Source organism: Dendroctonus ponderosae, unplaced genomic scaffold (genome assembly GCF_020466585.1).
Source record: "Dendroctonus ponderosae isolate FM_Combo_2020 unplaced genomic scaffold, Dpon_F_20191213v2 Dpon_F_20191213_8, whole genome shotgun sequence".
Taxonomy (NCBI): domain Eukaryota; kingdom Metazoa; phylum Arthropoda; class Insecta; order Coleoptera; family Curculionidae; genus Dendroctonus; species Dendroctonus ponderosae.
In genome coordinates this window covers 10,519,995-10,536,186 of record NW_026019016.1, presented here as the reverse complement: position 1 = coordinate 10,536,186, position 16,192 = coordinate 10,519,995, and the positions used below count along the sequence as shown (strand labels likewise).

Below are 16,192 nucleotides of genomic sequence, written 5' to 3'. Positions count from 1 at the left end.
AACATGTTTCTACTAAGTAGTTTATTTTAGAGAAAAATAGAGGTTTTCGAATAAAAATATTTCAAAGAATTTTTTTCCACTTTACTGACCAGATAATGTAATTTTTAGTCAGGAACTATTCAAATTGCAAAGATAACTGTTATTCACAGTTAAAAAATGCACTTTATATGTTTGAAAGCAGAAATGATTGTTTGTGTGTCTTTAGTGTTGCTAGACTCTTCATTTTTTTTAACTGATTTCCTATTTAAAAAGTTACATTTTCCTCGTTACACTTTCCAATTCCATTTTAGGTGAATGAAAATGCAAATTTGTCGAAAGAAGAAAAAACCACTCTTATGATGGAAAAGCATCGAATCATCACAAAACCTGTAATATTTGTTCTACAACAATTGAACGATGTTACCAGTGTCGAACCGGAAACGCCACATGAAAGGCATTTCCAGGAAAAATATATGGAAGACATCAAAACGGTTATAGAAAAACTAACCAATCCGGAAAATCCTGAAAAGCCTCAAGATTCTCTAGCCCCATTAAAGCAGTTGCAGAAGAAGTTCCAGCAAAAGTTCCATAAGAGAGCGTCCTATTCCTTGAAAATGCAGGATATATCGCCCGTGTTGCATTCGATCAAAAATACCTTAATTGCTATGCCCGGTTTGGCTACGACTGCCAAGAATAGCACCACTATTTCACATGTTAGCAACATAGTTTCCATCTTACCAACAAAAACGAAGCCGAAAAAATTGGTTTTCTATGGATCCGACGGACAAACGTATACATACTTATTCAAGGTAGATTTTTGCAAATCTCTAGAGGTTCACAGTTTTTATTTTGGCATTTGTTTAATAGGGTCTTGAAGATTTGCATTTGGACGAGCGAATAATGCAATTTTTGAGCATCGCAAATACTATGATGGCCCAAAATGCTGATCCGGCTGGCCATAATTTATATAGAGCTCGCCACTACTCGGTTATTCCGCTAGGTATGTGTTTTCGTAATTTGTTTCACAATCGATTTTAAAGTTAATCTGCGTTTTTTTTAATTTCAGGTCCCAGATCGGGTCTAATATCCTGGGTCGATGGCACTACACCTGTTTTCGCATTATACAAAAGATGGCAACAACGGGAAATGTCTAAACCTACTGCAAAAAGTAAGAACGATTGATATTCTCATGAAAATTTAATTAAGTTTCTATTAAGCCCAAAGTTTTCATCTACAGGTTAGCTGTCCTAACTGTGTGAATATTTTTATTTGTTTTTGATAGGTACTGTTACAGTGCCCAGACCATCTGAGCTGTTCTACAATAAACTAGTGGAACATGGTGTGAAAAATATAGATAACAGAAAGGAGTGGCCATTGAGTGTTCTCAAAGAAGTGTTGAGCGAACTCATGGCCGAAACTCCCAGCGATCTGATCTCTAAGGAGTTGTGGTGTAATTCAATTTCAGCAAACGCCTGGTGGCAGGTTGTGAAGAGATATTGCTACAGCGTTGCAGTGATGAGCATTATTGGTAAGTCGCATTCATCTGCAATCGGTTTTTTATAGCGTTTAATTCGTTTATTCTTTTGAGTCATAAATTTTTGAAGCTTAAAGAAAGTAGCAGTTATTAATACCAACCTACATAGTGTTGAAATACTCCTACTTTCTGGCATGTTTGAAAATAAAAGATTAAATTACCACGCAATAAAATTACGATTTCTGCACAAAAAACTATTTTTTTACAGGTTATATAATCGGGTTGGGAGACAGGCACTTGGATAACATGTTGATAGATCTCTCAACTGGAGACGTCGTGCATATAGACTATAATGTTTGCTTCGAAAAGGGCAAAACGTTGCGAGTTCCGGAAAAAGTGCCTTTTAGATTGACACCCAACATTAATGACGCATTGGGAGTTACCGGAGTCGAGGTGAGTGCATATTCAAATTTTTCTAAATTGTTTACCAGTTGATGCTGCATTGCATTCAACTCGACTTATTATGCATTGAAAATCAGCCAGCAACTATATTTTTCATTTAGAAAATTATCAGTTTCTGTTTAATGGGTACGTCCTATTTAGACTCGGCTGATTATTAAAGTTTACAATGATATTTATTCAGTTCTGACACACTTTCATTAATCTCTCATCAGTATTGGAAAATTGTATTTGAGCACAGTATTTTTCCGGCATTTCCTTATTTCATGCATAATAATAAAATGATAACATTTATATGCAAACGAAGCAGCGCCGTGAACTTAATGACTTTTTTATTACATTATTGCAAAGATAATTTTACAATTGCATTTGGAATATCTATGCGGCAAATATTGAACTCCAACCATTTACGACACTAATAATAATAAAAATGATCCTTAGGAAATTAATAAGTCTGGGATAGACTTATACAGTGTCCGCGGCTATAATGAGCTCCCTCTTTTATTTTTTGAGCCTTTATAGCTATTGTCACAAAATTTGGCACGTCTACGTAAGAGCAAATTGTCCATCTTTTGACATAAAATTGCCGGCCGTTTATTTTTTCTAGTGGAATGCGTGGTCGAGTGAAACCTTGTTTTGAAGGTCTGTTCATCCTCTCTTTAACTGTCCATTTGTTGATCACTAGTTGCAGTAGTTTTGGAATCACCGGTTGCCAATTAAATATCTGATGAGTTTGTTCTTTTTTCCAACGCTGTTAAAAATTGGATATTTATCTAAACCTACTTCACTCTAATTGTAATTATCACATTTTCTAAGAGTACCTAGATATTTTTAAACTTAACAAATAAAATTACCAAATCAGAAAAACCGCTTAACTTTTAAGACTTCTATTTTATTAAGTGTTCAAATTTTTTTCCGTTTGCGGCCCGGCAATGGTAAAGTCGATGCGTGAAGATAAAAACACATTTTTGTACAACGTTAGAAAAAACAACACACTCATCAGATATTTAATTGGCAATCGGTCATTCGAAAACCACTGAAACAAATGATCTACAAATTTAAGGTTGACAAGAGCATGAACAGACCTTCAAAACAAGGTGTCACTCCGACCACCCATTAGAAAAATAAACGAGAATGGCGTAAAATTGTCACTTTGACATTTTCAGCAGTTATTTTTATGTCAAAAGATGGACAATTTGCTCTTATGTAGGCGTCCTAAGGCTTCAAGCCTTTTACAAAAATATGAGCAAAAGGACAAAAAAATTATTAGAAAATTCAAAGTCACCCAGTAACCCTACATGGACTTTTGATTGTGAAAATAACTAGAAAACGAAGGCAGATACGAAGACATAATGTTAAAATGAACAACAAATTAAAAAATTTCTTCGCTTCAAGTCAATGGCGCACCACAAAAAAGTTCGGGGGGTAAAATGGGGTATGCCTCTAGAAAAAAAAACGCGTTGTAAATTTACCTACGGGTAAAGGGTCTAAACAGTAGCCTACTTTTAAAATTTCAGCAAAATATCTTATAAATTGTAGGAGTTAAAGAGGAAATACGAATATATTTTTTAAACTTTAACACCCTGTATCTCATTAACCATGGGCCTGAGAAAAAAACTTCAATGGAAACTCTGCTTGTTTTGAGGTCCCCTACACGCCCCTGCTCTATGTCCGTAAGGTTGTTAATCACCCTGTATATTACTAATCTTTATTTTCTAAGAAAAAAGCTATCGACCGCATGGTCTTTCTGCCCTTGACGGTTTTATTATAATGTCTATTTGAAGGAATTTGGCTTCTTTCTTGGACATTTATTATTTTTATATTTTGTATATTACTTTTATATTGTTGCCATCCTTGTGTGTTTTAATGCAACGAAATGCATCTTGTCGAGATTAAGTAGCCAATAAAACAGATGTGCTCCCTTGTTAGCTCTCAGATTTAAATCTCGCAAAGAAGTGAATATTAAATATTTACCATGTTTTTGCAGCATCGTGACTACATCGACTTGATGAATTCCACTTCGTACTTTGATTTCAAATATTTTGATTATAACCTCAGGAAATTTGCATACAAGCCGGTTAATTCCGAGAATAGACCGCATTGAAAGACGGTTTATATAATTGAAATTGATTATGTATTTAAGCTGCAGGTAAATCCCATTTATTATCGAAATGAGCGATTACAAACATGTCAGCGGAATAATATAAATTAATTTATTTTTAAATATTTGAACACTTCTATTGGTAAAGTATGTATTGGTGTTTATTTACTACGTGTCAAGTATTTATCAGATGATTGTCTCGGCTTGATTAATACATTTATTAGGTTCTCAACTCAGCACGTGAAAGTTAATTAAATATTTGAATAGTAGTTGGGTAAATTCGGCATTTTGTTAACTAAATTTTGCGCAGCGGGTGAAACAATTACTAAATTTTCTTATTTTATTTGGAGATGTGATAAGTTTTTCTTATAAATCCCTTAACCTTTAGATATGTTTCTTCTCATTATGGTCGCAAAGCAACTCCTAGGAAACATATTTTGGTAACTTTGTCAAATTGTTTCCAAACTACTTAGCTATACGAATATTTCCTGGTAATTTTCGGCTTAGTTTTATCTAGTCGATCGATTGCTTTAAACGTATTTTAAGTAAAGCCGAAACTTCCGTTTTATATTTTATTATCTTCTCAGTCAGAGCTTTAAAACCGCCAAGGTGGCTTTTACAAAACGCAGTTTTGTAATTTTCGTGTTCCTAGTTAGAAAGCAGCTTTGCTTTGATTTCAGTGTATTGGATAATTACGCTTCTTATTCCCTTGGAATTTCCGTGCGAAAAACTGCAAAGCGTGACAGGGAGAAGGGTCTTATTTTGACCTAAATTATTTCGAAGGTTGTCGACCAATACATATATTGCGCTACAAACTTTGTCTTTCCCCAATATTGCGTCAGGTGATACATATAAAGAACTAAATGAACTCGGAAGGCTGCTTTATTTGGGTTTTAATCTCATTATTTGATTTGTTTTTGATTAACTTTTGCAAGTGATTGGGCGTTTAAAGGCAAAATCAATCAGTAGTTTGGAAATGTATTTAATATGGAATACTACATACAAGTAAAAAAAAACTGCTAAACTTCAAGTCCATTATAATTGCAACTTAAATATACTTTAGCAAAATAATATCACATCAGTTCAATACATTATGTAAATATTCACATTTAATACTCGAGTAATTATCTGTATTTACAAAAGGAAATACCTCTAAAGCAACATTGCACGGTTAATTCCGCTCATGGAATTTACAAGTATACATCAGTATTTGGCCAATTGCCATCATTGTGGAATATACATATGAATCAATAAAACGGACAGTTCAAATATTAAAAGTCGCACCTTTAAACTATTACTTGGATAAAAATTGTTTTGCCCTTTCACAATGTTTCACTTCCATATAAAGTTCAATTAAATACGTTTGAATAAGTGTTTTCCACCAACATATCGTAGATCTGACGGGTGAAGGATATCCAATTTTCTTGTCAACGGTTTTTGAAATGTTTTCCATTGATACCTTCGAGGTCATTAAAAGGGAAATTTATTCGCTCCAGACGGCTTTAATGCATGTTCAATTTCTGCTTACATGCATGCAAGTTCAGACAGTTTCAGCACGAACATTATTGACTTTTGCAATCTCATTCGCGTTCATGTTGCCTCTATCCGAGTTGCTATTCGTCAACTCGATTTTATCACAAATCGAGGCACATTTGTCTTCGTCCCCATTCACAAAAACGGCATTGCACGCACCATTGGATAAAGAACTTTTCTTGCTGGGTACATGATTGGTCACATACTGCGCACTAGGATGTGCGTTTGGCGATTTGCAGCGAATCAGTTGCAGGAACGATGCGCGAAAATTGTGGTTCTTCCATGCGTAGATTATCGGGTTCATGCCGGAATTGGCCACTGCCAAATTAAACGCCACTTCGTAGTAAAACGATGATTTTGCCGCTCTATGATGACGACTGTAGACGGCAATTACTAGGTAGGGTAGCCAGCAAATCGTAAAGCAGCCCAAAATCGTCAGCATTACCTGAAAAAACAACCATGTGTTATTTTTTTTGTCTAAATATTTGCTAACGGATTAATTAAACTTTTCATTACAACTCAGAACCGATTTGTGTACTAAAGAGAAAATTATCGGGATCAGAAAGATTATCAGTTAGAGTTGATTGATGAATAGCTACTAAAAACAACTACTGTTTTAACGTACTATTATTATTAACCTTGATATCAAAATAGTTGCTTTTTATTAGCATAGTACTAGTTGTTGTGTTGTATCTCCGGTTTAATTATTCCCCTACGTAGTAGCATTTTTTCAGACAAAAACACCAGACTACAATTTTTTTAAAAATATTGCTAGGCCAAGAATATCAGATGATTGAGTGAAAGTTGTTCAATATTTACCCGTTCATTAATGAATGCTATTTATAGGCGAAATGTTTACAAATGTTAAAGAAGAATGGTATGTAATAGCCCAATTATAAAATGAACTGTTTTATTTTGCGACACAGTGCTCAAGGATTGAAGAATGTTTTATTACCTGATTTATTATTGTTAAAAAAACAACCTTAATTATGGTTTGGGTAGTAATAACAATATTTTTTATTCGGATCTTTAGTCGCCATTTAATTGATGGTCTTTTGCTCAAATAATGCTTTTTTAATTAAACATAACGACTTTTTTCCTGAAATAAGTAACTGAATTTAAATTGTATTTTATTTAAGCGGATTAGTCTATGATGATTATATATTTAGCGTTTTAGCACATGCCCATAAATTTTTTAACTTTTTGTCTAAAAAAACTTAACTAAGCCAGCAGTTATTTAACTAAATAATATAAATAAAGAACGAATGAATGCAACCGTTTTTATCAGATTAATTTACTATTGCTTTGCCCTATCGCTTAATGCAAATTTTAAATTGCACCGCTGCATTAAAATTATTAATAAGGTATGCCCCATCCTGCTAAATATAATATTCAGAAGTCAAGACGCGTATTTATTTATTTTCAATGACCTGTGCTAATATAAAACACATTTTGGCTTGAAATTATTCACCGTTGGAAACATTGAGATTGATTAGATTAGTGGGTGGATAATTGATCCAGCGCTGTTAGTCCAACAGCATAGATGCGTTTTGACGGCTGTGTGCAAATAAACTGGCTGAAAGAGCTTAAATGTATTTTAATGACCAAAAAGGAGAACTTTTGTGGTAAAAATAGCCCGAGTTAATTAAAGTATTTAATTTCTATCTTGGCACGTCACTTCGCAACTTTAAGGTCTGTTTCGTGACCGATTACAATGCAAACGGGCAAAAGCCTTTCCCTGCTTTTTCCGTTGAAACTTTCCAAACCACCCAAAATTAGCATGGTTAATGGAAATTGCTCTGTTATTCGTAAATATTCAACTTGCTACGCATCTAAGGGATATATTTTTGAGTAATTTAAGCTGAATTGCAATTATCTCGGATGTGGATATAATAAATAATTGGCCTGGTAACCTCATACCCTGAATAAATCAATGATATCCTTTTACTTTCCTCCGGCAATTTAAAACGCGTGTCTGCCTAATTGAGCGTTTTATTAGAACTCCGGTGATTTAGTGGCAATTTTTCCTGTTTTGCCTACGCAACTTGGTGAAAGTAATTTATGTTAAATTACCAAACTTTTGTGTTTTTACACATAATCCATTGATGTCAATGAATCATTGGTTTAACTGAATTCCATGCAGCAGCCTTTAAATAGAATGCCGCCGCATGTACAAGTTCACTTTGAAGTTTATACTTATCGTGTTCTTTAAGGAGCCAATTTAGTCATAACCTTAGTGCAGTTGTATTTTTGAGTTCTTGGCTAGTATTATTCAATTCTTGTTCAATTTCTTCTCGAAGCCTATCTATATTGTCGTTCTACTTCACGCTCGAGTGCAGGCAGTATTTATGGATGAGTTAATAATACCGCGTAAAACAGGACAACAAATGTGATTTCGTTTTGCTAATTCATTAGAGAATTTTACATTATTTCATGAAAAAAATCAACTTAAAAAAATTATTGATATACCTAGTATGTAAATAAATTATTCATACAAAATAATCAATTTTGCCAAAAAAAAGCAAGCGTTGTTTCCTACTTTCTGTAAGTTCGGAATTTAGTATTGAATAATTTAAAGAATTGATAAATCGTATTAAAATTTATTCGGTAATTGCTGAACTATTTGTTGCTGACAAGGGATATTATTTATAAATGTGCCAAAATTATAGTTTTTCCAGAAATAGAATTATCGGGTAAATCGTATCTTTTTCTAATTATTATAGATACCAGTATATCCATTGTTCCCAGGAAACTGCACATATTTTATTAGCGTGATATACTGTTTTCCTATCGTAACATTTTAATTTTACAACTGCACGTTTTTTTACTGCGGTGGTATTTCCCAGTAAACTGAAAAACCGACGCCAGCCAGTAAATATATCTTTAACATATTTCTTTGTAACAGCGCAACAAAGGCATGATTTTAAGGAAAAAAAATAAACCAAGTAGAACGACATAAAATGTAAATCACTAACCTGTAGCGGGCATGCAATTGTAATGGGAACAAAAACGCATTCTTAAAGCCATTAAAATGATTCATGAGTAACGTTTGAAGTTCACATTTAACAGCTCGTTTTTAAGACTAAACATTGGTCATTCTAACAAGGTATTGACAATTGTTACGAGCATTGTCCAACCTTGACCTCTTGAAATCTATATTTTACAGTCTTATTCGTCTGCTCAATTTGTCATCATTGGTGATTGCATGTCTTTCTTATTTTATTTATGAGGATTTCAGTGGGTTATGTAATCTGATTTATGAGAATCGTAGGATTCTTTACTTCTCCGGTTTTAAAGCAAATAATGCTTATACAACGTGTTTCAAGAGGTGGTGTAGATATTTCAGTATATTGTTAAGCCTAAAAGTTCCTATATACCTCAGGCGCCGAAAGACTTTGTTTAGGATATAATGGCCGACAAACGTACTTTTTTTTTCATATTTTAAAAGTAGCTGTAGGTATTTTGCACGCCATTGTAATTTAAACTCGATCTTTTGTCTGGATCTTTGATTATTTCCCTTTTTTCCTAAAATAAATATTGTAAAATCCTCCGTTTCTTTTTCTATTACGGGAAACCGCCTAATTGTTTCGTGTAAGTTTTATGCATATTATTCCTTTCTTTTTAGTTTCGTTTCGTGTCGAGTCGAGTCTAATAGCGTATCGAAGTTTGAACCCAACCTTTGAAAACCTCATTTAATGTGTAGTAATTAGTGGTGCAATGTAATGTTTTGTTTTGGTTGAGATTATTTTTTTTATTTCTCGGAAACCGCGTTTTTCTAGGATGTTTAAATTAGTATAGTAATTTAAACAATCATAGGATCTATTTGAAAAACGCGACACTGTTATCACAGTTTAATTTATTTTTATTGCAAAATATTTCTGCTAATGGTGTAGTGCAGTCTGCCAAACTTCCAACAACTGTTTTTGTAATATAAAACAGTTATTAATTTATAAATGAACTTTTGTCGGCCTGTGTATCCTAATCCAGAAATAGATGCTTACAATTTTAATGTAAAATAATTTATCTCCTATTGAATCACTCTGTATAGCCATTCATTCAGCCGACAATTTCATGTATATGTTCTGTTTCAGTACATTGTATAAGAGATATTGTAGGAAGAATATATCCTTGCCATCATCTTCACTTTGTGCACATTGCGATCTCGAAATAGATTAACAAAGTGCAGTGGTCAATTGAAACTAGCTATTTATAATTTGCTGATATTTAAATTATTTTTCTAAAAATAATTCCTAGATAATTTATACCGTTTATCTGGAAATGTCCTCTAGAATATTACAGTTGTTACTCTTGTATTATTATAATTACATCAGTAATTATGATAACATTCAGACTATACATGCAGATGCCCAGGACAATTATTGTAATAGTCGCACGTGACGATAATTGAAAAAAAAATTTAATTTATAAATAGATTGATGTAAATATCTATTTGCAATCGATTGCAATTTCAACATATAATATTAACTCGCTGCTGTAAATTAATATTTTTAGGTCAGGGTATAAAATCCGTTGGCTAGAAGCACATTGCAATGATTTCAGATTGAAGATACATTTCGATTTATTGCAATGATTTTCATAGAGCGAATATTCAATGATTAAAGTAGGCGCAAAATTTTACCTGGAAACTTTTGAAATCTCGTAGAGTAACTATACTCTGAGTGCTGTTGACATTCCTCATTCTCTTCGCGTGACCGGCAGCTTCCTGGCATATTCGCGAATACAGCAACAGCATCATGATCCAAATGAGCACAAACATAGGACAAAGCACATAGTTTATGTAGTCGTTCGGAATCACATCAAAAACTTCACAACTGATTCCCAGTTGCCACTCGTTCCATACTAAAGGAATTGCCGCCACAGTAAAACTCAGACTCCATGCGAACATGGTTAAAAACATTGAAGTTCTTCGAGTTATCAACCTGTTGTAGTGAAGAGGATACACTATAGCAACATATCGGTCAGCTGCGATGACCAGCAGGTTACTTATCGAGCTGGAGCAAGCGAATGAGATCAGAACGAATCTGAGTAAGCAGTTGAGCTTTCCGGTGCCAAAGTTTTCGGCAATGTAGAAAGCCATATGGTAGGGGATGGTGAGACCGACAAACAAATCGCTCACGGCCAAACTGAAGACGAACTGATTGGCTATGATAGAGCTCAACTTTCTGGTGCACAAAATAGCACTAATAGTCAAAAGGTTGCCGAACACTGTCACTGTGATGAGGATGATGTAGATGACGAACCATACCATGGTACCACTGTATTCTTCATAGTCTTTGCCTGTGTTGTTGAGAGACTCTTGCTGATACGTAGCATACGACATTGTGTATTCATTGCACGATTTCGGTTTATTTTATTTTATTTGCTTGGATGTGGTCGATTGATCGACATTTTAGGACTTTGATACAGCGACACGTCACTGCTTATTCCAGATGCAACACAACACTTGCTGGATCACTAATGCAATGTTTTGCATCTGCGGCATGTAAATAGCTTTTCGCTGTAAGTCAGTTATCAGTTGGCACCATATTCGCCTGTTTTCAGAATCAGCGAAAAGGAAAAAACCTTGAAAAATTGAAATGTAATAAGTTGTTTTCGCTCGAAAGCTACAAAGTGTTTTTTTTGTTTTTATTTAATGCGGACTCGGAAGTGTCGAGCGTGTGATCTTCGCGTATCGAATGGCGCGAAGTCTATGGCAACAATCGCGTTTTGTTGTGGGATGCGCGGACTCGTAAGATCTTGAAGGAGAGCTTTTCGGAACAGCAGCAAGTGTGGTTTTTTCTTGTAAATTTGCGACATCTCCTAAATTGCTTTTCACTGCTCTCAACCGATCAATCATATTTGCTTTGTCTGGTTTAATACATTATTGATGGTCGCACAGTTTCGTTCACTACAGTTGCCATTGCTATAAAAATCAGTCAATTCATTTTGCTTTTCGATGAAATTTTACAGTATTTTCTTTAGATGTATTTCGAATTTTCCACAGCAAATTCCAACATTCTTATTTATTTTGGATGGAACCAATTTCACCGTTAACTGACATCTGTTTGTATTTTTACGGTTTGTAAGAAGCTTTTTGCGGTTTCTGTGCAATATACAGGGTGTCGGTCAAAAATCCGACATCCAAAAATCCGAAATCACAAATCCCTGGGTGACGATTTAATCAAATTTGTTTAGTGCAGAAGTGCACGGTTTTAAAATACAGGCCGTAAAGATTGAAATTTAACGATCGAACCAAATCCATTGGTTTCTTTGAAATGCTTCAATATGACCCAAATTTCGAATTGGAGTTTTCTCGCGATGACAAAATTTCCAATCAGATTTCAACAATGTTTTTTATAGCCTATTTATAACAAATATTTGCGTACAAATTGTATTTTTTTTGTTCAAAAAAATATGAAAAAAGAATGAGATTCCGGTGCTCAGGAATATTTTAATAATCAGGCCAGGAAAATTTCCGTAAAAAGCGTTTTCTATTAAACCGCGTGTTTAAAACTGTTTACTTCGGAAACGAACACTTACTTTCAATGGTTTATCTTGTATATTTTGCAGTAGGCAGAATATTAGATAAGCGGGCGTCAATTTCAATAGATAGGCCCCGTGTCTAGTACGAGATATAAATTATATTTTGAAAGTTTGGATGATTCAATTCGTCGACAGCAGCAAATGTAGTTTCGCTGCATTATCAGTAAAGTCCGGATTAAAAAGCACTAAAATCCTCGAAAAAAGCGCTTTTTCTCACAAAAAGCATAATGATATGTAAAAAAGCTTTAAAAATACACAACATTCTTTCAGTGGGGTAAAAATCATATATTTTTTAAATGTTTTAAATGAAATTTAATGCAATGAAATGTGAAATGAAATAACAAAGTTTTCTTAAATAGATTTATTATAATTACATACTTCAAAATCGTTTTGGATGAAACTAAAATTTAGTCTGAATAATACGAAAAAACAAATAAGTGAAATTATTGTTTTGTTTTGTTTCAAACACGAAATAACTAAATGTTCTATAGTAAAATTTTGCCGTCTATCACTAAGAATATTTTTATAAGTAGAAAAACTTCTCTCCACGTCTACACTTGTTTTAGGGTAATTTTGATAACATTGCCGGATCCGTAATTGGGTTTTGTAAAAATTTTCCATTTAAAACCGAAGAAATATCTTTCAACTTCTGAAATCCTTCGTTTATTGACAAAACATCGTTTAGTTTTGTTTGTAGAAGTTGACCAATTGGCCGGAGTATGGCCCCCATTGCATGGCTGAAGTGAATATTTTTTTTAAAGCGACTCTACCAATAGCATTTGTTGTTTCTCTTAATATTTTCACCTACAGACTTTAAATCACTGTTAATAAAAAGCAGGATTATTGGCCAGTTCCGTGTTTTCTACTACGGCATGACAATCTTGTATGGCTTTACTTGCAGTGTCTGGAAATTCTAACGTGAGATTTTTGGAATCTTGAAGATGTTCGTCGTAGTTAAAGGAGCCTCCAACCAAGTTCCCAACCGTTGGTTCAGGTGGTGATGGAATGTTGGGCAATCTCTCTCTGAACAGTTGCACTCTTAACGGCGCTTAAATTTAAATTTAAACGTTCGCCATTTTTTTATTAAATCATTGACAAGAGGAAATTGAAGCCGAGGGTTTGTGCAACTCGATAAGTCCGTGCGCCAAACGCGTTCAATGCATTGCGTTTGGATAGAAAACTTTAAGGTTGGATGCAGTTTTAACCATATAAGGCGCAGCATCGCAAGTCATTAGCAAACTTTTTCATATGGCACATACGAACGTGGTGTTATTTGTTGCTTTCAGTTGTTTCGACCAAATTAAATAAGTTTTTGGCGGAACGTCCTCATTAAGCACATCAATAAGTTTAGCAACATACCTACCACAAGAATCTGTAGTTTCGTCTACTGTAAAACAAAAGCTTTTGCTACCCCCTAATGTATTTATTTCTTATATATAATCTTTGAATACGGCGGTGACAATTCTTTTGAAGCGTGCTTTGATCTGGTACATTTTGGTTGCAACATATTTCCAAAAATGTTCGAAATCCACCGTGTGAATGTCGTACCTAACTTGTTTAGTGGTATGTCAGATTGTACAAATGCTTTGCATAAGTCGAAATTAAAATATTGTTTGTTATACCCACAACTTGACTGTACAAATTCTGCTATTGTTTGTTGTTTAGGTTTATTTGCAAACGTTTTGAGGTATTGTTGATGCAAAGTTGTTTTAACATGTTGCGTAATGTTTCTTATCGCGCTGTATCTAGAATTTGGAATTACGAATATACCTTGAGACGTATACGTAGAGTTCCATGCTAAAAAAACTTACCGTCTTTATACAAACTCGCAAAATAACTTTCCATTTTCAAATTTTCACTCTTTACAATATTATCCATTCATTTACAGAAGAAGGCGTAAATAAGCGCAAACAATTAACATGGACAAAAAGCTGCAAAAAAGGCACTAAAAAATCTGTCAAATGACATGTTTTTGTACATTTCGTTCACATTAGTTAACAAAATCATATTGCTTATATATTTTACAAAAAGGGTAATGGCTATAAACTTATTTTTGAATCGCATTTTATAAAATGTATAGGGAAACCTAAAGGCATGGTGAAAAGACATACAAAATTTTGAATATTGAATAAACAAATTTTGATTTTTCGCTGGTTTCAATGAATATTTTCAGTTAGTTAAGCATTGATATATAGAATTAAGTAACGAACAGATGTAGGAATTACCAAACAAAATAATCCACTCTCATTTCTCTGTAAAATATATGTTTTGCGCTGTTGTTGAACATCCTGTGCAGTTTGAAAATAATTTCCTTTTCGACTAACCATAAATGTTTTGCTTAAGACTCTTTGCCGAAATTTCCGTTTCGAAAAGTCCTACAAACAATTACTCTACTCTTACTTTTCCTCATGCCTTTGTAAGCAAAACTATTTTCTTTTTAATATATGGTCTTATATTTACTAAAAGCACTGGTGGATTTTACAAGCGCATGGTTTTTCAAGAGACCCTCTCAATTGAAGGTCGCCGGTTAGGGTGCAAGTTGAATTTACAGATTTAATTTTAAACTTTTGATTTAGAGTGTTTCTACTTTTCAAGGATTTTCAGAGCTTATTCTGTCAAATATTTACGCTTCTGAAAATAGTTGATTGTAAATCAGTAGTTTTCAGTACGTAGCTTCTCTGAGATTCCTTTTATAAAAATCGATCACTGACATTTTGATATAGTTGTCCTCAAATGCTTTAAAATACTATGAGCTTGTTCGAAAATATACGAACATATTTAAGATATAATATGGAAAGTTATTAAAGCTTGAATACTCCAAATATTTGAAAATCAATTTATTCCATTAAAAAAAGTGGTTTAGTGTCGTTTAATGATTATCGCTCGTTTTCTAGAAAATAACCAAAGCTATTCGTTTTTTCAGTCAAAATGTATTGTTTGTTTTTAAACTTCCTGTGATTATTGAAAAAAATCTTAGGACTAAAACAAATTTTTTATAACTAGCTAACTGCATCATTTAAGAAAAACTCACGCAACAATTCATGAATATATTTTTTAAGTACTATGGGTGATCAGCTGTACGGCTAATACTGTACTGTACATTAGAAATTCGATATTTGTCTCTTTTTAAAACCGACTAACATTGCTAAAAATACACGATATCACAAAAAAATAGACAGTGTTATAAAATACAAGAAATAAAATTAATTTTGTATCTTTACCAATACAATACCAACCAAACAACAAACCCGACAAAATAAAAATGGAATACAATTGGAATCTCATAAAAATAGAAAGCGAGGTTTACGAGATATTTTGTATATGTATAAGCAAAAACACAGAAAAGGTGAAAAAATTGCAGCCAAATCTCAATTTTAATGCTAATTGTGTCTTTTGAACAGCTATGTATTAAAATAACAGCAATCCTAAATAAAAATAAAACGAAATAAATAGTATAAGTACAAATATTCAACAATGTTCGCATTTTGCTTAAAAAAATACTAATTACATTGGACATTTGAAGTAATGTTTTTTTTAAACTAAATCCCTTTCAAGCAGTTAACTAATGCTGTCAATAGAAAATAATAGCACCGTTCTGCACTAATTATACTACTAAGGTCAAGGGTTCAAAAAATACAATAATAAACTTTGCTTATACTTTTGTATTGATTCAGATGTAAGCCTCTGTACTCAGTACTCAGTACACATCCCCTCGATAGCTATCGCATAATAAATATACCTTAGATAGAAGAAACATCGAATTTATGTCTAGTGTGCCGTTATATCATAATCGCGAATATTAATCATTGATGTTATCCCTCCAGCTTTTTAATGGTTCTATTCCCACTGAATTATCAATATTAATATTATCTGTTCATTATTACCTCATAATGAAGTATTTGCGTGCTTATAACCGCCAGTCAGCAGATGATGCAGCAACAGCCGTTGAAGTATTGTATTATTCAACTTTAAATCCTTCTGCATATATTTAATATGCAAATATAATTAGGTGCATTTTTGGTTCATATATTTATCAGTGCTATGATTGAATTAATTGAAATGTTGATTGGTCATTGGTTTCGGACAGTTAATTGAAGATATAT

The 16,192-nt window shown here is 33.3% G+C and overlaps 2 protein-coding genes across 3 annotated transcripts in view; one reads left to right on the top strand and one right to left on the bottom strand.

Annotated features, from left to right (window-relative positions):
- LOC109546993 (serine/threonine-protein kinase SMG1) overlaps positions 1-16,192 on the top strand; it is a 38,380-nt gene that overhangs the window by 9,109 nt on the left and 13,079 nt on the right. For both annotated transcript variants that reach the window (XM_019918193.2, XM_019918192.2), the window contains exons 5-9: positions 291-788; positions 847-979; positions 1,046-1,147; positions 1,262-1,507; positions 1,722-1,906. In XM_019918193.2, the coding sequence (XP_019773752.1) occupies positions 291-788; positions 847-979; positions 1,046-1,147; positions 1,262-1,507; positions 1,722-1,906 (1,164 nt within the window). The remainder of the gene's footprint in view (positions 1-290; positions 789-846; positions 980-1,045; positions 1,148-1,261; positions 1,508-1,721; positions 1,907-16,192) is intronic.
- LOC109546995 (histamine H2 receptor) lies at positions 5,034-11,274 on the bottom strand. The gene is made up of 2 exons (XM_019918194.2): positions 10,186-11,274; positions 5,034-5,991 (listed from the first exon to the last, which is right to left on the bottom strand). Exons 1-2 carry the CDS (start codon positions 10,885-10,887, stop codon positions 5,554-5,556), a joined length of 1,140 nt encoding a protein of 379 aa, XP_019773753.1. The 5' UTR covers positions 10,888-11,274; the 3' UTR covers positions 5,034-5,553.

Bases quoted from the DNA above. Each gene is read 5' to 3' on its own strand.
- LOC109546995 (XM_019918194.2), bottom strand. From the start codon at position 10,887: ATGTCGTATGCTACGTATCAGCAAGAGTCTCTCAACAACACAGGCAAA. The intron at 5,992-10,185 runs GTAAAATTTTGC...TTGTTTTTTCAG, and splicing joins GAGATTTCAAAAGTTTCCAG to GTAATGCTGACGATTTTGGG.